At 41.7% G+C, this 23,168-nt stretch overlaps 1 protein-coding gene across 4 annotated transcripts; it reads left to right on the forward strand.

The window, feature by feature from the left end:
- The first annotated feature begins 324 nt into the window (after positions 1-324).
- HAP1 (huntingtin associated protein 1) lies at positions 325-21,719 on the forward strand. 4 transcript variants are annotated; one of them, XM_053453403.1, is made up of 18 exons: positions 325-611; positions 4,801-5,078; positions 7,084-7,278; positions 12,779-12,855; positions 13,053-13,169; positions 13,559-13,656; positions 14,212-14,320; positions 14,407-14,485; positions 15,086-15,216; positions 15,651-15,725; positions 15,895-16,032; positions 16,226-16,290; positions 16,605-16,838; positions 17,118-17,416; positions 17,579-17,797; positions 18,199-18,301; positions 18,946-19,038; positions 20,751-20,885. In XM_053453403.1, exons 1-17 carry the CDS (start codon positions 592-594, stop codon positions 18,992-18,994), a joined length of 2,286 nt encoding a protein of 761 aa, XP_053309378.1. In that variant the 5' UTR covers positions 325-591; the 3' UTR covers positions 18,995-19,038; positions 20,751-20,885. The 4 variants fall into 4 exon arrangements, with proteins under 4 accessions (XP_053309378.1, XP_053309376.1, XP_053309379.1 ...); XM_053453401.1 differs by lacking the exon at positions 18,946-19,038 and having other exon boundaries at positions 20,751-21,719; XM_053453404.1 differs by lacking the exons at positions 18,199-18,301; positions 18,946-19,038 and having other exon boundaries at positions 20,751-20,931.
- The last annotated feature ends 1,449 nt before the right edge of the window (positions 21,720-23,168 follow it).

Below are 23,168 nucleotides of genomic sequence, written 5' to 3' on the forward strand. Positions count from 1 at the left end.
GTCTGTGTACTAGGAGGGGTGAGAGGTCTGTGTCCTGGTGTCTGTGTATTAGGAGGGGTGAGGGGTCTGTGTCCTGATGTCTGTGTATTAGGAGGGGTGAGAGGTCTGTGTCCTGATGTCTGTGTATTAGGAGGGGTGAGAGGTCTGTGTCCTGATGTCTGTGTATTGGTAGGGGTGAGAGGTCTGTGTCCTGATGTCTGTGTATTAGGAGGGGTGAGAGGTCTGTGTCCTGATGTCTGTGTATTAGGAGGGGTGAGAGGTCTGTGTCCTGATGTCTGTGTATTAGGAGGGGTGATAGGTCTGTGTACTAGGAGGGGTGAGAGGTGAGGTAAGTGATTTTCCCCATTGTGTCTGTGACGGTGACACTTGTCGTGTATCTCGTGTCGGTGTCTCTGTCACTCTGTCCTTAGTCCTCCCCGGCCGTGTCTCCTCCTCCCGTGGCTCCGGTTTAAATAGTCTGCAGGCAGCATTTCCTCTCCCCAGTTCCACCAGTACAGCCAGCAGCAGCCAGGTGCTGGGATCAGGGCTCAGTCGTCAGGATGTGAGCGGGACAAACAGCAGCCTCCCCGGGGTACCCGCTGCAGATACACCATGCGCTACAAACCTGCGAGGTCAGTACTGGATTATGGGAGATCCTTTTCCCAGCAGGGTTAATCCACACTCCTTCACCTTAAACTTGCTGGTAACATCAGAGTGTAACGGGGTAGAACGTACTTTAATGAGACCTGGTTTATGGTGTGGCTCTGGAGATCGTCTGTTAATTACATAAAAAAAAAAATCTCAATTACAAAAAAAAATAAAACCAAACAAAAATGTGTTTTTTCATCTTAATCTGTCGCCTCTTTAGTGCATCTCATTCTGGGGCGGATTAAATCAGGTAACTGTGGTAGCCTTGCGGTGAGGGTTGTACAACTTTCTGGTAGTGAAAAGTTAACCGGGACCCGTTTATGATGTCACGGATGCTGGGGAGGGGGGCTCATTAACGCTTTCATTTATTTTATTCGGAACAATTAATTTGGAGAATGATGCACCTTTCTCCTTGATCATATAATAATGCTGTTGGTATCAGCACCAGAACACCTGTTAGCCCCCGTTCAATGCCAAAAGGGGCAATCTAAAAAAAGTTTCCTTCCAGTCTGACTTTTAAGTTTATATATTAAAGATTCTTTAAATCTTATTATTAATAATAATATTTTTATTAATATTGTTGATAATATATTTAAAATATGGTTTAAATATCATATGTCCTTTTTTTTATAACATGTTCAGCTGTACTGTATGCGAGTTATTATGAATTCTTTAAATATTTATTTTATTATATAATATTTTTAAATATACCGGTATTTGAAATATGATGTCATTTTTAATGCATATTTAACTGTACCACGTGAGTTATTATGGATTCTTTAAATATTTATTTTAATTATATATTATGTCTTTTTTTTTAATCCATATTAAACTGTATCGTATGCAAGTTATGATATTTTTTAAATATTTTATTATTTATTATTATTATTTATAATATTTTGAAATATAATTGAAATATTATATGGCTTTTTTTTAATACATGTTACACTCATTGCATGTGAGTTATTATGGAAGCTTTTGGCACTTTGTGAAGCTGGACTGAGAACCCCCCCCCCCCATCATCTTCGGTCCAAAGGTCTGAGGGGATTAGCCACTTATCAATAGGACTGGTCAAGTGAACAAAGCCACCGGTTCTTAGGACTGTCCGCTGGTTAATCGTTAAACGAATAGCTGGTATACCAGCCGCCCCGGACCACTAATTGTCCTTGAATTGGCAGGATGTAGATAAAAACTGGCGGTATCCAGAAATTATGGTTGGAGTCCTAGACAGGTGTCCAAAATCCTTATTGTTGTTGTTATTATTATTATTATTATTATTGCGTAATAATAACTTTTAAAAGCAGTCATGGAAATGAAATGCTACGCGGTTCCATCAAAATCAATTCCGTATTATAATCAGAGGAAGCCTGGTGACCAGGCGTTAAGAAGTCCTCTGCAGGTCCTCTGGTCGTTCCTGGTCAGGCTGTAGACCACTCTACTTATTACTGCGCTTATTTGACCTCTTGTTTTTTTTTTGTGCAAAGCGCTGGGTACATCTCCTAGAACTTTACGCTTGTTAGGTTTAGATGGACCGGCGACCCTGATGTTCCTGCTGTGCAATGATTGGATAGAGACGGAAGCCAACAATATGGTCTGCGACACAAAGCGGCTCTCCCTTCTAGGACTTCAGTATTAAGACTTTGTGTTTCTCATGAAAATACACGTGTTTCATATCTAAACATCTTCAGACTGTGTGGCCTTCAGGCTTTCATTTATTTTCCACGTCTCATTTTTCGGGCTGCGATCTACAGACGGCAGGAAGTAAAGCGTGCGGACTAAAATGTCTTCCCCCGGCCGGATGTAAAATAACGCTTTTATACTCGTTTCTCACATAGGAGTTAGGTGTATTTTAGCTATAGTGTTACAGCCTGGCGAGGACAGATGATATAGCGAGGTGTTTACCCACGACAAACATTTGGGACGCCTCGTGTCTTTGAAGGCATCAGGTCTTTCATCTCAGGTCTGATTGTATCTGATTGTAAATGGATGGATAACGAGCGTTTGGAACGTAGACCTACGTTGGTCTTGTTTGTCATCCTGTTTATTCTGAGGGGAAACATTAACTTAAGCGCAGCAGTCCACAGAAAGGGGTCTCCTACTTTTGTATGCAAGATGTCTTCTAAATATCTTCTGTCAGGAAGGAATCCTAATCCCCCCCCTCCCCCGCCTCATTACTACCAAGTGTAGCCATCATTGTGTTTTTCTTTTAATCGATTTATCGACATTTATCGATGTAATTGTTTTGGAGATTTTAAAAGTTTTTCCCTGATGGAAAATGAGGTTAGTGGCAGCCTGTGGCAGGCCCAGCATTATCTGATGAATTTCCCGTCTGGAAATTCTCACCCCCATCTGCTTACCCCACCCATAAAAAAGCCTGCCTGAACCAATTGGCAGCAGTCGGCTACTTAATAGGGCCTAGGTAAAAATGGGGCTGAATAGCTATGGAAATCCAATAACAAGAAAGTAAAGATGGCTTCCCCCAAAAATATTGCTGTAAAATGTCAGATTTGGGAAATGTGCCCAGTCTATTTTAAAATGTGATAAAACTGATTGTGTGGGCATGTAAATATAAGGGGTTAATTACAGGACAGGCTTGGCTTCCACCAGGGGCCATGCCAAGCATTGGAAGGGGTCAGGGGCCATGCCAAGCACTGGAAGGGGCCAGGGGCCAGAAGCAATGCCAAGCATTGGAAGGGGATTACATTGTATACCCTCCCTAATGCCTGAGGTCACCTTGATTCATGACGTCATGATACATCACACGTCCTGAGGGAATTAAAGAAATAGTAAGACAGTTAGAGTCGTCACCATAAATGCCCCACATATTGTCCTTGCTGCGTTTTATAAGGCTCTAGATGCTGGGAGATGATTGGTAGGTATGTAGGTGACCAGTAACTGGAGAAGTGACCATAAGAAATGCAGGAAGACGTGTTAACGGGGATCATTAAGCACCAAAAGGAAACCTGAGCATCCGATGACTAACGTTTGAATTTACCTCCAAGCAGACCATGTCCAGCACTGATGAACGAGGCTACTACCTGGTAGTGGCTGGTTCACCGAGTAGCTCGGACACGAGTAAGCTCATTAGTGGCCGGTATTTTATTTATTTTTAGGAAAAATTACTGTTGTTTTTTGCTGCAGGTGAAACCTTTTTTTCTGTATCTTGGGATAATTCCTCATGGGGTCTCGGGTACAAATCAAAGAGAGAAACTGTCAACCTCAAATAGGCCTTCTGTAAACCAGTGATGCCTCTCTATGGTCGTGGAATCTAAGGAACTGACTTAACCCATCGGGGACAGCATGGAACAGGAAGACTGAAAGGGTTAAACATATCTTACCTGCCATCACACGTATATTCATATGGCTATTCTGGTGATGCTCTTCAACGTAGGACTTAATGAGAAAACATGGGGAAAAAATATACTTTATTACTCCAATGGGGCTTATAACAATATTAACCCCATTGGGAATAACTGTAAACTGCTGCCCTCTAGTGTTCAAATGGTTATCTTCCAGAATACTTCTTGCTCCATTGTTAAGAAGGTGCGCTACCCATCGGTATATCCTGCTACACTGTCGCCCTCTGGTGTCCAAACTGTAAACTCCACAACGGTACCTTTGACTAGAGTAAAGCACAGGACTCTTGCTGCTCTGGCGCCCTCTAGTGGTAAAGTAGTATAATACACAGATTAGTTTAAAGAGCAGCATTCATTTTATATTATTTATAATGCAAGAACAGATACAATAGCCACAAAAAAACAATTTATGGGCTAAATTATTAAACAGGTCTGTCGCTTTCATAAATCTGCCATTATCATTTATTATTATTCATTTATGTTGGTGGAGGCCGATTTTTCCGGGAAGCCTTTGTAAGGGACGGCTGAAAAGACGAGGAGAGGTTTACTGAGCTGGAAAATCATTATTGTACCAGTTTTGCCACATTTGCCACGGATCTCGGCTTCTCAGAGATGGAGATATGTTTATTTGTATGCTTATATCATCCAAACGCACAACTGTCTTCGATGTGACTTTTAAGAAGATTATTAAACGTTTGGCGTGTAGTGTTTGTTGCGGAGTGAATTTCTTACACTGTGACTTTACGGCTAATGTGAACACTTGAGATGTAACTGGATTGAGATGTAAACCGTAATTCCGATTCTCCTTATTTTGCAGGGGTACTGGCTTTGGCCTCGCTGAAGAAAGGCCTGGTTATTTGTTCTGCCTTCCAGATCACGGTCCATTGAGAACCCCAGTGCATGGCAGTCTGCTTCTTCCTCTGACTTCTGCCAAGCTGGACTCCTCCGCACAACGTGAGGAGGCAGCCAGAACCACACTTGCGTACCCGGCCGACAACCACCTGTCTGCCGCCAACCCTGCCTCCCAGGACAATGAGGTGCCAAGAAAGTCGGCTGACAGGGGCGCTACCCTCCGAGATGCTTCTACAATCACAGGTGGGCTTCCCCAGACAGGGCAGCGGTGTCAGGCAAGCTAGCTTTATTCCCCACCAAATGCCAGTGGTCCATCTGTAAACAGTATTCCGTCACACAGCCTAGTATGGCTTCTGATGTAATGTAACGGCGTGGGTATATAACTTGTCATAGGTAGGAAATGTATGGTTGAGAAGTTCATTGCTTAGTACAACGTACAGGTGAAAAATGACTGCTGTTCAGGAACTGAACAGTAGAGGGCAGTGCACACCAAATGTGGTGGTATGGCTGGTTCACCACGTTCTCCGCAGACTTTGAAAACACCTTGAAAGCCCTAGTGGCCCACAAGTTCCTCCCTCATTTGTTTTCAGGAGAGCTGCACATTAGGGAGCTTATCTGTCACTCATTGTATAAACACACTTGTCAGCCTGTCTATCATGGTGTACAGAGTTCATGTTACATTGTTAGTCACGTCTGTGTTTCCATCAACAACAAAGGGCTTGTAGCGCCTGCGTTGTTGGAGAACCACATTAATGAATATTAACCCCCGATTCCATCCAGTGTTCCATCCAGTGTCTGCAACGCAAGGTAGAGCCCCTCGGTTCTCAAAGACTCCTCTAACCTTTGACACTTTCAGGATCTCCTCAACAAAACCGTGGTGGTTTTTTAAAGTAGGGTAAGGATGTCGCCATGTTGGCCCAAGAGATAATGGCTTCTTTAGTTGAAGGTCTTACACTATATGGACAAAAGTATTGGGACACATGACCATTACACCAACAGGGACTTTTATGACATCCCAGAAGAGTGGAAGCTGTTAAGGCTGCAAGGGGGGGATCAACTTCATATTAATGTCTATGTGTTTAGAATGTGATGTCATCAAAGTCCCTGTTGGTGTAATAGTCCATATAGTGTACCTATTATTGGGCCAACGTAGAAAAGATTCCACAAGAAGACGAGGCCTCTGATATCCCAAGAAGCTTATATGGCTATGCTGGCACAATAAATAATTATTACATTCGACTGAAGATTCTAACAGAACCAAAAGACACAGATTGGTCCTCCTGTGCTCATCTAAGATCCTGGAATCATGTTCTGTTCATGGGACTTGGGAGCCAACACCTGAGAAAGTCTTCTTGTGGGAACACTTTAAAGGTGCGGTTCCACTTAGACAAAAAAAAGTGATAACAAAAATAAAAAAGTGATAATAAATAAAGCTTAACAGATCTATAAGTTTAGGCTTTCTTCAAAGGTTTAATTACATGAAGACAACACGGGCAATTTTAGGATGCTGTTTTGGGTCTCTATGATTCCATATGAAGATCAAGTGTTCCCAGTAACAATATGTATCAGGAAAACATATTCCTGATGGACATTCAACGATGCTAAGACTGCCCTGTTTAGTTATAAAAGTCTTAAATGGAATAAGATAGTTCAGGCTCTCACTTCTAGGTCCTGTCCCGTGGCTTAGAAACACTTTGTAAACATAAAGGCAGCGTCTTAATCTCCAGCCGGACTGTTTCCAAGTTATCTGCTCTGGGTCTTGTCTTATAAGAATTGGTAAAGCTCTGCAAAGTATTTTCTCTGCCGAAAGGAAAATTCTACAAGCCAACAGGCGGCTGTCCATCCATTCTGGGCCAACGGAGTGCGTAATTCTCTGAGGATCATCGGCGTTCTAGTTCAGCTTCTGTTTCCTGAAACAAAAAGTTATGATTGGCTTTAAAAGTCTGGAAGCATTTGGCGCTTTTGTTATTTTTCTGATTAACCCTTATATCTCCAAATATGCCTAATCTGCCTGTGTTGGCCCTTCATAATGTATAGTGGGAGAGTTAAAACCACAGCTCTCCCTTTAGTGAATAGACCCCCCCCCTTTGTATGTTCTTTATGATCAATGCTTGGCTGAAGCTGGCCAGAAATGGGAAGTAGAAATACCATCACTTGGAATACCTTTGTATCGCTAACCAAGCTGACTTATGTTTCCCATATCTTAGTGGGTACTGCACGTATTAACCCTTTCTCCGTCTTCCGTCAGATGTGTGCACCAGCGGAGATGTGCCGGAAGTGGAGATCATTAGCCTTCTCCGGGAGCAGCTCCCTCGCTACACCCTGCGCGCGGACACCATGTTCGGCTACGAGCACGACGACTGGCTGCACACGCCGCTCTTGCCCGCTGACCTGTCCCTCCGGCTCACCCCTGAGCAGATAGACGAGACTCTCAAATATTTCCGTGAGTTACCGCGTTACGTTTCAGATTTCACGGACGGGTTTATTTATTAATGAATAATAAGATTTTCTGTGGTTAACAGATCGGTCCATTTCCCCAAATCCTTCATCTTAAAGTTCCGTACTCTACATTTACATTTTGTGATCGTGTTTGCCGGTTATAATAAGCAATAAATACATGGAAGCTTCCACCCTAACGTTCTGTTGACCACCCATCAGCGATGGGTCCACGGGGGTCTGTTTTGTTTTCAATTCGCTCCGGTTTTCAACCGACCTCTTAGGGGGGGAGAAACCTTAAGAACATTTAAGAGATTATGGAGATGCATACAAACGGAAAGCCAAATTAGGACACCTTCGCTGGGGGACGGGGATGGATGCAGGTAGGGGCAGGTCCATGATGGGACCACCAACCTACATTACCCATTCCACCATCTTGCATGCAATGCGGTGGCCACCGGAGACTTGATTGATTTTCAAGTTCTGTGGGTTGGTCAGCGGAGATCAGAGGATCTCCCCAACCGGTCCTGGATCCCCAACGCCTGCAAAAGTGGGGCAGCTTGGTGGGATAAAGGGATAGATAAAAAAAGTCATTGTCTTGGGGGAAAATAAAATAGGATGATTGGGAGGTATAGAAGGTATGTGGATATTGCGCGAGTGATATATGTAGATGATGAAGGTGTCGGGCTGCAGACGTGTTTGGAGGACATTGATGTGTTTATGATAAGAGCCTGTTGAGGCCCGTGGTGAGGAGGATCAGGTTACAATGGTTAAACTTATTTGGCCAGTTTGCCCCGGGGGGGGGGGTTGGCGGGGGTGGAATATCCAGGTGTATGTTTTCAGTACCACCTCGGTGAGAACACAAAACAACCCTACTTCTTATCAGCAGGGTGTGCCTTTTCTACCGATTGTAGGACTTTGCCCCTTAAACCCCACTCCCTACGGCACGGAGAGTGCTCGTATACAACACTTGTCTGGAAATACTCCATTATCACCTACCCTCAATATACCATCAAAAATACTACTTTTAGGGAAAGTTAAGAGTGCGGCCCACAAGTCACCTCGAGATACACAGATGACTAAAGTAACCCGAATAAGACACAAAAAAGAACAGAAACAGAAGAAGGGCCGGCCAGATTTTTGGGTATATCCCTCCCTTGTTTTTCTGGATTCCTGAGTGACGGCCTTTCTGTACAGCCGGCACACTGTAGGGGGCTGCGGATGTGCCGCGCAGCACGTCTCCAATGGAGGACCTTAATCTTCAGAAGGTGGAATGAGGAGGTTGTCCCCTGGAGCAAATCTGAGCTCCAACTCTACACGACAATAGAAGTCTCAACTTTGCATGGCTAAAGGGCAGGAAGCAGGGCATTGTGGGGACTCTGTCTCAAGCTGGGTTTACTGCCTACACTTGTATTCCAACTGCGTTAATTCCCCATTAATTATTTTGTGGCTACGCCATTTACATACTTAACCGGGAAGAAAAATATTAACCTTTTCAGCACTGGACCTCTAATACCGCAGAATATTGTATTAAATAAATATAATATATTTATTTTTAAATAGTTAATGAATTATATATATATTTATATTTAAATATAGTTAATTACATTTAATTAAATATTTAATTCAATGGATTATATTATATATATTTATTTTTAAATATCGTTATATTTAATTCAATGAATTATATATATTTAAATATAGTTAATTACATTTAATTAAATATTTAATTCAATGAATTATATATATATTTATATTTAAATATAGTTAATGAATTGTATTCATTGTATGTATTTTATTTACTATTTAATTGGGATTAATTGCATATATAAGGTGGGAAAGAACCAAAAAAAAATAAAAAAAACACTTTGTTCCTTTCTATATTTACTGCGCGTTGGCTGTTGTAATCGGCAGTCTTAAGATATCATTAAGAAGATTACGCCGTCGGAAGTCTGCTAACCTCAGAGCTTTAGTGAAATAACGGTTAGTGGGTAATGTACCCTTAGCGACCTGCTAAGTGCCTTTAAATTGAAAATACAGTTTCTTGACCGAAGAGCTTACACTCTAAGTACATGCACTCTATTATATTGTGAGCAGGTTTTACACTTTTACGTCACACACGTGGCTCCAGGACATTAGTGGATAACTCCTTGACCTTCGTGGAATTATCGGATCGCGATTGGAGACTCAAAACATGTTTAAGTATGGGAGATCTATGAAAGTAGTACTTTGCCCAGGGTGGATTCATGGACAGGCTTCTCAGCAGATGCGGTAGAGGTTATTGTCGCCTGCTAATCTTTCTCTGTTTTGCCGTGTTGTTTGACGCTGTGTTTTCTCAGTTGGGAAATCAGTCCGCGCTTCCTTGTAGACGTGGTGGATGCACCGACCCGCGGCTAACAGGAGCAGACATCTCAAACTTGTTTTAGACTTGAGTTAACCCTTAGAGCTTATGGGCAAATTGCACGTGTGGAATCGGAAAACTTTTTTTTGTGCACCATAGTTTGCATATATTTACTAAAACCACTTTTATGATGTCATCGATTTTTATGATGTCATTGATTTGTGGTCTCAGGTTACCATCCTAGGTTCGATCCTAGGGGTCTCCAACTCGCTGTATATCTGTTTTCGGTGTTGTGTACAAAACAGACAATGGTGCCTATACGGGTTTTTCCTGTGTACAGCGCTGTGATCGTCTTTGGAGACCATTGCTTTAGAGTTCGTTAGTCCGTCAGTGTGCATGCGGCTCGTGCCGGCCTGTAGATCAGGAAACCTATCTGTTTGGGACTCGTAATCTCCCAACAGCTTCAAATGTTATTTAGTTCTAACTCATCTACTACTCTGCCGACGATATTAACCAATCACTGTTCGGAAGGGCCGTACTGGACAGGATCTGGAATTTTTTTTGGGGGGGTTATATTTGTGAGGTCCTGAAAGCTTACGTTGCCCCAATAAAAGATATCCATTTTCAACTAAATAGCTTTAGAAAGAATTGGTAATAATTGTAACATTGTAGCTTTTAGGTCAGTGTGTGTGGCGTGGTAGGTGTATATGCGCAGGCGTGTTGGTGTGTGTGTGTACGTGCGTTTGCGTGTCGGTATCGTGTATTTGATACTCCTTTTCCTTGTAAATGTTTTTGTTTGTTATGAGTCTGATAAGAGCAGGTGGAATGATTGATTGCCAGCGTTTGGGATGTACCAATTCTCGGAGAAGGCAGGGGTAATCCGCATTTATGATCAGTCTGTTGATAAACACAGCTGAGTGGACCAAAAAAAGGGTTGGAGCAGAACAACAATGGGGGCTGGGCATTTTTTAGCATCTGAAAGGGGTCTGTCATTTTAGATTGAGAGTTGGAACAATGTTTTGCAGTCCTGCCTCTCCCCCCCCTCGGGCGATGGGACTTCCCAGCCAGGTGTACACAGAGCCACGAGGCTATAAATTAGAGCGGAGCTGACTGGCCGCCCTCAGAGCAGTCGAGAGCAGTGCATGGTCCCAGTTGTTAAATACCTATTATTATTATTATTATTATTATTGTTTTCGCACCTCCTGATGCCTAAAGCCTGGGGACGTCAGGATATGAGTGGGCTTCCTGGGGGGACCTGCCGGTTCTTACGCTCCCTGCGCCCCATTATTTCTCTTCTATACGTCCACATCCCCCATTGATTTAGAAATTTTTTTTGGCCAAAGGTCAGGAGACCCCCTGACTGGCAGCACTGAGACCATGGAGTTCTGGAGCAGCACCTCCAATTATGACTACGAATGCAATGGGAATATCATTTTTGAAAGTGACTTTGACTCCATGACCGATGCGCTCGGAGAAGGTAATTTACATTCATAACAAAACATCGTCAACAGAAGCCCCCCCCGAGGCAGCAGAACCCCCCCCCCAGGCAGCAGAACCCTGGTGTCAACTGTTAAAAGGTCCACATGCAGTGAAAGCCTGATGTTAAATGTAACCGTTATGCGTTTTTATTGCATTAGATTGTAAGCTCTTCTGCCTATTCTGTAAACACATCTAAATGTAGTAGCGTCTTGGAAATGATTGCCCGCCTGGATGATTCTTATTTTATTACGGTTTGGTTATTGTGTCTCGCTGTGCATGTTCTGCAGACGTAGCGTTAGTAGGAGTGCTGTTTCAGTGCGCTGGCTGAGCATGGTTAGAGTTGTAATCCGCAGCAGTCTTTGTTGTTTTTCTGGATAGAGACCAGCTGTCATGAATTGTTGTCGTAAGTTTCTGGGTGGTCTGATAACACTTTCTATCTCTTTTTACTGTTTGGATGACCTGCTTTGTGTCATAGAGTTGATTAATTGCAAGCTCCTGGCCCCAGACATATAATGCGCCATCCTGTAGGGTGGTCCCATAAAAGTCATTTCTTGTCTAAGGAATCTTAACCAATAGATTGGATCCTATAAGAAGTCCCTATTCTAGATAAAACCTAACTTCTTTTTTTGTACATTTGTGTTTTTGAATGAAGAACGTGTTCTCGGGGGGGGGGGGGGTTGGGGGGCGGAGAGCTTCTGTCTGGATCTGGGAATGGTTGTTGAAAATATTTGATGCGATCCAGTAGATCCTATAACCAGAGACACAATTAGATTCTCCCTTAGACTGCAGTCCAAAAGTCTGGCACAAGAAATAAAAGTAATAACCGCACCGGGGAACTCTAAATGGGCCGGACCTGGAAAAAAAAAACAAAAAAAAAACCACATTTTTGGTTACTAAAAACAGATGTTGTTAACTATTTTGGTTTTATTTATAAACACAACAGGAAAAAAACTTTCAGGAAATATTGTATCTTTCACTGTGATGCAGTCATATTATTTTGTTTTTCTTTTGACTTTTTTTAAACAAACTTTTGAGTTTTTAATAGGGGGAGACTGCGAATTCTACCCCGACCCCGTTCTCTCCCGACGTCCACTTTCTGTTTACGGTTATCAAATCCCAATTATTTCCAATTAGCGTCTGCTCCGCTGACGGGCTTCTCCTACCCTTCTGGGCGATTTGGGGGGGGGTGGCCGCTGTGGGTCATTATTTATGGTTTGCAAGAATGAACTAAAATTCTGGCTACCAAAAGTGCATTGAAGCATGATGTCCCGGAATGCACATTTTGCAATTTTAACAAAATCTTAAATATTTCCAGTTTTTGGTGCTTCAAGCCTCAGACGACTTTGTTTAAAGACTGATGTGTTTTTTTTTGGTTATTGCGGGGTCCCGTTGAGTCTCCTGGTACCTCCTTAAGAAGCCAATTTTTACAGAAACCCTTAAATTTATGTTTTAATGTTAAAATGCCAGTGCGTATAACATACACTTCAGCTGATGACATAGGCCCTCTTTATCTGATGTCATCAGTTAAGTAGACTAAGCAGGTCATCCGCAGTCCATCTAATACGATGAACGTCTGCCATCTGGCGTGATCCAGATAAGACCCTCGCTATGTCTTAAATGAGAAATATTTATCAGGTAGTTAGAAATTGCTAGGATTTTCACTTAAAAAAACTGCTTTGTCTTCCAGTCCTGTGTTCCGAGCGAGTGGGCAGAGTGACCAAGACTTATCGGGACATAGACGCCGTCACCAGTCTGCTGGAAGAAGTGAGTGTTTCTTCTGTGTGTAATAAACCCGGGTTTGGTTAAATGCCGTCGGAAAAATGGCTCTTTGCTTTATCCAGCCAAGAAAAATGCAAATCAACGCTATTCGTGTAAAAAGTCTCTTGAACCGGACGCGCTCTCGTCAACAATAGTTGCGTCATAAAGTGAAATAAATTCTATTTTTTCTATGATAATCGCAGAAAGAGCGTGACTTGGAGCTTGCCGCTCGCATCGGCCAATCTTTGCTAAAACAGAACCAAGAGCTGACAAAGAAGAATGGGTTTCTGGAAGAACAGCTGGAGGCTGCCAAAGAGGAGGTAAGGATTTTACCGCACGTGTAGGGGGCAAGGACGACGACGGACCACCAGACCCTAAACCCACCACCTTTTGTTTAATTTACAGAAGATCGGTTATTTTAGTAGTCTGTAGAATATTGCATTTAAATCAAAACGCATGAAGGAGACAAAAAGAGTGCAACAAGCATAATAAAAACTTAATTTTTTATTAGTTTGTCCAAAAAGTGCTATAAACCCCCACACCAACGTCTATCAACTTTTTGTGCAGGAGGGAATAAAAAACATTCATAGAGCAACTTAGGTTTTTCTTCTGCATGTTCGTTCAATACGCTCTTAATTATGAAGCCTTAAATTAAGATAACGATGACGGACCGGCTTTATCAGAAGCTAATCTGTGTTTATGCCTTCAGATCTGTCAGCTCCGTCATGAAGTGTCAATGCGAGAAGACCTTCTCCACATCTACGCCGACGCCACGGAGAGCGAGCCTTTGACCGGTGCCACCACCCCGTACGTTTTATCCCCCGCTCCGTATCTGTGTTTATGCATAAGTGCGCTGAAAAGTACCAAGTCAACTGAAAAACAGTACAAATACATAATGTCAAATATGAATATTTTTACAGTATTTACAAAAGACCATCCACTAAGGAAGGTAAAAGCTGCCCGTGTTCCTTTTTCCATGCAATCGCTCGTATAAATAATATAATATGTAAAGCAAGACCCTTATCGCCTTCTGTATTGCTTTGTTGAGATGTGATTGAGTGTGACCTCAGAGTTCCAGTGGTGACATCGCATCTCTTTTGCTTTCATTAGTGAGGCCATGGCCAAGAGATTTCTGATCATTCCAACACTACCTATTGGAGCTAATTGCCCTAAATTTTTGAGGATAACTCAACTATGTGTCGAGTCCTTTTTTTATTAAATAAACACATTCCCGTTCTACTGATTCATTCCTTGCCAAGAACTCTTCCGTAGAGCACAAGAGTAAAATACATAGAAACCATAAAACATGTGAGGATAGTCTTCCCTCTTTGATTGCTTGCGTTCCAAACTCTCTTCTTAAAGGCTACGTCGGAACGGCTCTTCATTCTGTCTTCAGCACAACATCCAGCTGGATGTCCTGCAGCAGAAACTGAAGACTTTGGAAGATGACAACGAGAAGATGCGCAATGAGGTAAGTTGAATGGTAAGGGTAGGAGCCATGGCACCGCTGCCCGAGGAAACCAGATGTCTCACGTCAATCCCCACGTTTCTTCTCAGGCCAACCACATTCTTGATGTTACCAATGAATACGAAGATCAAGAGGGTTCCTTGATGCTGGATTGTGTGGAGCAGTTCTGTGAGTATCCAACGCTTTTTATCAAGGTTACATTCGTTTGTCGTAGATCAGTTTAATGGAAGGCCACACACTATGATCAGCTATTGGAGAAGGTCCACAGATTTTCCTTTGCTGAATATAGAGATGTAGGCATCATGTCTCAAGTATCTGCAGAGGGAAAATGCTGTCCGTACATTGTATAAAGTATGCTTTAACATTTTCTATGCTATTTTACCCTTTGTAAATAGGGGTTGGGTCACAGTTATGGCAGTCATAGTTTCCATTGTCCCAATGGTACTTAAGCAGGGTTCTCCTCAAATCCTGGAATAGCCTCTTTCAACCTAAAGTAACTCTTTCCGGATGTAATTCCAAATATAAGATTGATTTTACTGCCGTTTTGTGTATTTGTAAATCTGTGATTTTCAGCAGGTTTATCCCTTTGCTACTAAATCTTTTGATGAAGTCAAGTACGAAGGTTTCATTTGTCATATAACTTTTTGTGTTGCAATGAGGCTGCAATATTTAAGATGTAAATATAGTGTTATAGCAGTCATATTGAGGGTTTGAATTTACTGCGGGCTGCGATCGAATGTGTTATATTAATTAACTCTCTCTGTGAAGCCGAGGCCAGCAGACAGGCGGCCCTGTTGGCAGAGGAACTGGCTCGAAGGGGTGAAGACTCCATGCGGCAGCAGGAAGAGATCAGCCAACTCCTGGCTCAGATCGTACATCTACAGCAGAAATGCAGAAACGTGAGTTGTGCCCCACAATAGCATGCGCTGTTCCTAGAGTGGCACAGAAGCAGCAAGGATATCATTTCATTATACAAAGGAGGACTAATTCATTATTATTGATTGTAGTCTGTCTAAAAAAAAAAATCATAATTATTTGTGATGAACACAACGGATATGTTATATGACATCATATAGAATATCAGGGTAGGATCATGGGAAGTGTAGAGATAACTACTGACAGAATGTACCAAGGTAATGTAAGGTGAGGCGGTGCCATTGTTGGCCATTATTGATGGCCAACACTCGTCTCTGTGAGTCTGTTTGTGAATTCCTGAAGTCATTCCACTTGGATGGCATTATCTGCTATGGAATCCATGCACCATGGCTCCAGGACTTTATTTTATCCGCCATTCCTCCAATCTCTCTAATGTGCAATCTCCCTCTTTCCACAGTGCTCCACAGATAACGAAGAGCTTCAGCAACATCTGGCCGCTGTGAAGGAGCGGGAGCAACAGCTAAAGGCTGAGGTACGAATCTTGTTCAATAAACCGGGGCACAGTCGGCCTTTGGGGTGCCTGGTCTGTGGGTCTGTCTGCCCTCTGGGGAGAGCTTCACTTGTTACATCTATACCATAAAGTGAACAGTAGCCATCCTTGCTGATATTAAGCTACTCTTCATCGGTCTCTTCCCTTTCAGCTGGTGGATCTGCAGGAGAAACACAAGGAGTGCCAGGACATGCTCCATGAGGCCCAGGAAGAGCTGAAGAACCAGCGGAATCGTAGCCTTCCCAACAGCATCATCAGCAGATACAGCACCCTGAACATCTTCCCACTGGTGAGGAGGGGTTGGGATTGGCCACTAAACGAGGATGAAGGGTCAGGTTGATCAGAGGTGGGGAACAAGGGGCCGATGTTTGAAAAGCTAATGGTGTTAGGAGCTGGACTGCGGAAAGTGCGGTCTCTTCTCATCGGTCATAATGGATCCCATCTCAATCTCTTATATTAATGGGCAATTTTTATGTCGGTAGGATTCATTAGCTGCTGAGATCGAAGGAACGATGAGAAAGGGGATTGATGCCTCCTCAGAACTCAGGTAAGGCTGCGATCTAATGAGTTTCCTAATTGTCCTACAATCTCAGGATATGAGTAGGGCTGTTTTGTTTCGTTTTATTGAGTTTGGGGGGGGGGGACAGGTGTCTGCATGCCTGAATACCCAATGCTGTCTACCTGAACCCAGCGTGTTAGATGGGTGTATAAGGTGAATAACTCTGAAGGGTGCGTCACTAATCTGGTGCCTCTATGCTTGCAAAAATCAAAAGAATAGGTTTATATGGCACTAAATGAGGGTGTGAGAACGGCCATATTCATAAAACGTAAAGGTAACAATGTATCTAATGTCTTTTGCAGGAGCTACAAGCGAGTGTTTGAGACGGTGAAAGCTGCTAATCAAGCTGTGAGGGCCAAATCCCGCTGCCCTTCACCGCAGAATGTCACTGGATCCCGGGTATCATCACGAAGGCCCTCAGCCGCCCCCAGCCGCGTGGGTACCCCTCCCATGAGCCACTATGAATCAGAGGGGGCCAGCATGGCCCTGCCAGAGGAGGAGACGCTGTTACTTGGGCATGACGGCGAAACCTCAGCGTAAGTAGGATGCTTCGGAACGGTTACTGGTACCAACCAGTGTGTGGACAGAAGCCCTGTCCTCTCCGAGCTTCTCCTGCCTGCAGGGATCATATTGTCTAGGAGTTTGATTGAGAAAGAAAAACTTGGCAGTTTACCCCAATGTATCTCATGTAGCTCATTAGCAATGCGCTTAGGTTTATATTTTTCTAGTATCTTCCCTCGTTTTAAAATTATTTATTATTTTACCTGGTGTCTAGCATCTCCTGATAATGACTCAACCAGCTCTCTCTCTTCCAGTGTTGGTGGGAAGAGGTTGGGGATGCCAGGCACACCTGGAGGTCAGGATCTTGCAGCAGCCCTGCAGAGACTCAGTTCCCAGCAGGACTCGCACTCTCCCGACAGTCTGTATGAGGAGAGGGAGCTCAAACTACGTAGAGATGGAGATATCTCAAGTGGATTCCTTACACCCAACGAGAGCATCCTGTCTACAGGCACCAACTACTCTGGCATTTCCGAGGCTAGCGGCAGCTCCAGCTTCTCCCTGAGTTCCCGGACTCACTTGCCAGAGAAACTGCAAATTGTCAAACCACTGGAGGGTAAGAGGCACCACATTGTCATTGATATGTTTCTCTTAATTGTATAGTATATTCATACATTGTTTTTCAATAGTTGGAGGAGCTCGTCCTTTTCATTTCAAGATCTATGTGCCACTTGGTACTTCTGGCTTCTGACCCCGTTATACCATTCTTCCTTTCTAGGTTCAGCTACCCTTTTGCACTGGCAGCAACTGGCTAAACCCAACCTGGGAGGTATCCTGGACCCCCGGCCTGGTGTCCTTACCAAAGACTTCCATGAACTTGACATTGACGTGGAAGATGTCTACAACCTCAATGACTTTGAGGAGGATGACCTGGAACCTATCTCCTTCCAAGCTTTGGCCTCCTCAACACCTGTTAAAAGAAAAGAGAAGCCCAACAGTGAGTATCTTGTCTGCTTAGCCTCCTTTAGTCTAAAATCTCACCAGCTTGCCCAGCCATACTGTGTATAATACAGTGAATGTTCCAGGGTTAACGCTTCTTAACACATGATAGAATCCTGCAAACCCTTGCTTTTATTGAATAAATCTGATAAGTGCACCAATATATTGTATGTATACGACAGCCCAGTTTATTCACATTAGCTGTATTGTTCCAAACCCCACTGTGTGTGTATATCTGCCATGTATCACATCACACGGTGCTGATGAGGGCGTCTATCCTTAACCTACCTAGCTGTCTTGGTCAGGAACATGTCTTTGCTTCTATGTCCTAACTTGATTAGATGTTTCCCACCCCCGTGCTCCTTGTGTTCTAACCTGTAGCTTACCTATGTGTTCCAGTGTTCTCTTCCGTTAACAACCTTCCCCAGACCCAGTCTACCTACACCATAACCACATGTCGCATGTCACACCCACTCCAAGACATTACGATGGTTACCTCCAGGTGAGTGGGCTTGTCTGTGTCTCATCTCAAAGTTGTCTTTCAATTTACATCCCGTTTGAACAACATTTTTTTTTATTAAGTCCTCTATTGTATATCGGCTATGGTATTAAAGGATATGGCTTCATAGATATTGCTTCTCCTTATGGAGCCTTCAAACTGAATTTGCAAGACTAGGTACAGTCATGACACTAATTGCACATCGTTTTAGTCAATGGCTGGATAAAGTATGGATCAAAGCAAACTGTTGGCAGATGACTGTCTGCTCTAAAATATAGTGGGAATAGGAGCGGAAGGATGGGAGTTGGCTTAGCCACCCCAGTAGACAACCGGGTACTACTTCCAAATTCTTTACAAATACATCGCTCCAGTTTTTCTTTTATTAACATGCGTTTTGGCTCGTCTTCAGCACTGTTGCAATAATGTTTATATAGAATTGGATGCTCGCTCATGTTTTAATTACTGTTGGTCGCTAGTTTCTTGAGAATTATAATGAAGATGAAAAGCCGTGAAATGCATTGTATGTGGAAGTGCTTTCCTTGGCAGCTGCCGGTGAATGGGTACCTGAGTCCTCTCTTTTCTGCACCTGTGAGAACTTGTTCGCTTGTCCTCCATTCATGTTTCCATTTCCATCCTCACGCTTCTAGGCACTTCAGGTCCTGGTGGAAACGCATTTTTCAATGCTTGACTTTCTGAGATGTGTCTGAGCGCAGAGTCATACTCAGCAGCGAGGCTTCCAGGTAGACCGGTAGCAGTAACCTTCAGCTGTACTTGGGGGCAACTCAGCGACCAGAAGCTGTGTAGATGGGGAATGCGTAAAGGATCTTGAGAGTTGTAGTCTACCAAGAACTTTGCGGGTTCACTTGGCTAGGCTTGGTATGCAGTATCCCAGCTACTTGTAGGTGTTGCACACTATTCAGTAAGGAAATAGGCAGCGGTAACGGCATTGACCGGTTATCTTAGTTTTAAATAAATGATAGTTCTAGAATTTTTCCAACTATTATACTAGTGATATAGACCTAGCGATACATTGAAACTAGCGGCGTATTGGCGCTGTGCTTTGAGTAATGATAGCTCCCAGTAGAGGACGCCAGAGCAGCCAGTCTGGAGAAGAGTCTGTCCGGGGCACTTTGATGCACAGTTAATGTACGTAGAATCCTGACATACCTGAGAGAGGGGGGTGTAATCACATTTCTAATATCCATCTATCTACATAACTACTGATCTATATAAACGTGAATATGCAGTTGGGTAATTAGTATTTGGCCGCTGAGTTGTCCTACATAATGGTTACTGCTTAAAAGCGGGTGCAGAGGAAGGTATTTTCCCCCGCAGACTTGACTGTGACCCTTTCATACCTATCTATGTCTCTACTAACGTGATTGTTGCCATTAACCATTACATTAGAGAGAAGCCCGTACTACACCACCTGGCCATCAAGCTTATTCTAATAGCATGATTTTCTCGGACAAACATTCTGTTTGTTACACATGATGGGCGTTTTAGACCAATAAGGTTGCAACCGTTGGAAGCTCATGTCAACTTTAGAAGCCCACAGTCGTCATCGTCTCTTGGGCAATCAGCAGCTGTTATTGTCACGCAAGGGATGCACAGAGAGATGGAGTATATATAATATATATCTCTATATCATACACGCCTGGTATATGACATAATCGTACCGCAGAGCTGAGTATCAGGCACACTCAACATGAATCACTGGTAGGGAGGTCTGGGCCGGCAGCAGCGCACGCTGCTGCAGAGCACGGGGGCACTAGGGAGCCTTTTATTTATATTATTAAAGTGTTTGTAGAAATGTTGATGCATTATACAGATGTCTGGCCTTCCGTGCCTTGTTTGCCCCGGTACAGTCATCAGTCTGTGGGAATAAATACCGACCCGATTACTAGTCACAGCAAAAGCTTCCTCTCTCTAACACCTAACTTTCTGTTGCATGTGCTAACGACACCTTTTAATGTTTCTATAACAAACTTTTTTTTTTGTAAGTTACAGCAAACGTTTTGCACTCATTCACTGGTCTCAGTCTACTTACGTCCTACATCACAAGATCTTAATCTTCATATCTCACTTGAATGATCTGAAGAGCCTCGTTCTTTTTGCTAGTGAAGTTGCAGCGAATCTCGCATGTATATAAGTTGCAGTACTGCTTTACTAAAACGATAGTGTCCAATGAACTGAGCCCTCTGTGGTGTTAGAAGAAGGGGTTGATGGTGGCTTAGACCAGTGATGGGGTGCGAGGGATGCGTTGTGTAATGTGCTGCAAGGGACTATCCACTAACTTCTCATTGGTCAACATGTCTGAAAAGTAACCGTTTTCAGTTATTCTCAAGAACAAGTAATGTCTTGTATGAATTCTACAAAAAGGTTTTGAGACAATTTTGTAAAGATTTAATCCATTAAACTGTTTTTTTATGTCTTTCTCTTTACTTTTTAGTCTTCATAACACAGTTCTTCCCTCTTGTGGAAGCTTTGAGAGCCTAAGTTCAGTCAGCCTGGAACCCCAAAGGCATCCTCAAACAAATCTGGATCCTTCTAACCAAGATCAGCCCAGCTCTGGACGCAACACTCCTTTGGGACTTGTCACCCTGCTAAAGGAACACGGTATATCTGGTGCAGGAAGTAAAAACCCTGGGCCTGGTGAGGAAGGAGCACCGGTTCCTGATGCTAGGCCGGGCCTCTTTGAATTGGGGTGGAGTAGGACTTTCAGGGGCTTAGGTTTTGGAAGGGCTCTTGTGGACAATAATTCAGTCAATGGACCCTCAGACTCTGTTCAGAACCAAAGAAGCATCTTCAGCATCAATTTGGTGGAGCAGCTGAGAAGACTCGGCTTGAATCAGGTGGTGGAAAGAGGTATTGCATCCTTCCAGAAGGACACAAAAACTACTACGCCCCAGCCGTAGAGCTTACGGTCTAAATCTAGCAGCAAAGACAATTACGGAACGAGCTTTTGATTCTGTACCAAGGTGCCCTCATGTCTAATGGAACAAGTCCACTGTCCAGCAGTGCTTAATTAGCCATTTTACTGTTCAAGATGACTCCAAAAGTCATAAAAGAAGCCATCTTTAGTAAAACTAATACCACCACCTAGTGTTAATTCATTGCAGCTGAATCCGTGGTGCTGTTGAAAAACCAGAAATCGCATCTTTTCTATGATTCCGGGGGTCCTTCTGCATTTGTTCCTGCCAGCCACCGAACATGCATGGATTTAAAGAAAAAAATTTAGCTGTTCCTCTGCTGGCAGAAAATCTCAATGTTCTATATTTTTATACAGCTCTCTTTATTCATAACGCATGTATATGCCTTTTATCAAATCAACTGATATTTTACACAGATATATGTACATGTGTGTTTTTATAGACATTTGCACTCTGTTTTAAGGATAAATTTAGCAATTGCCTGCAAACTTTCTTTCATATTACTGTCATTTTTCTAAATCTGTTATGCAGGATACAAATTTAGTTTTATTTCTCTAATAAGGAATTTGTGGATACCTAGATACCTGCTAAATAATTCTGTAGACAGTAGGGTTTATTCAGTGACTGTTACTTGCCTCATGAAAGGTCAACTTCATTTGTAAGAAGGAGATAATGTATAATCTATATACTCTACGTTGAGGACAGAACTACTCACAAAAAAAGATAAGAAAAAGAGCTTGAAACCAATGTTCCCTCAAATTGTTCTTGGGTGGTGTGCGCAGAAAATTTCTGTTGTGCAAAATTTTTCCCAGAGCCAGATATGCTTCTACAATCCATATAAAGAGAAATTGGTGAACCTGAAGAAAAAAAAATCACATTGCAGGGAGGGTGGAGCTATATATTTCCAACCATTATAATAAATAAATATATATATACATACAATATATACAATATACACATGCATATAACATAACATATATGCATATAACACAACGTATATACATACACATCATATATACATACGCTATATACATACACTATCATATAATATATACATATAATAAATACAATATACATAATATATACATATCATATATACAATATATATATATATATATACATATCATATATACTTATATACTATATATTTATATCATACATATAATATATACATATCATTATACATATACTATATACATATATATATATATAATATATACATATCCTATATACATATCATATATACAATATACTATACATATCATATATACAATATACATATACAATATACATATCATAAACATATATAATATATGTATATATTGTATATTATATGTATATAATATATATATACATTATATATCATATAATATATATACAATATACATATTATATACATATACATATCATATAATATACATATACATATTCATATCATATATATATATACTATATATATCATATATACATATCCATATACTATATATATATCACATACATATACATATCATATAATATATACATATCATATATACATATCATATATATACAATATACATATACTATATACATATACATATATAATATATACACATATAATATATACAATATACATATCTATATACATATCATATAATAAAATATATACATATACAAATCATAATATATACATATACTATATACATATATATCATATAATATATACAATATACATATCATATATACATATCATATACAATATACATATCATAATATATACATATCATATATACATATTTATATCATATATACATATACTATATACGTATTCTATATACATATACTATATACATATATATATATATCATAATATATACATACATATCATATATACATATCATATAATATATACATATACTATATACATATACATATCATATACCGTATTGGCTCGAATA

The sequence above is a fragment of the Spea bombifrons genome, chromosome 13 (genome assembly GCF_027358695.1).
Source record: "Spea bombifrons isolate aSpeBom1 chromosome 13, aSpeBom1.2.pri, whole genome shotgun sequence".
NCBI lineage: Eukaryota > Metazoa > Chordata > Amphibia > Anura > Pelobatidae > Spea > Spea bombifrons.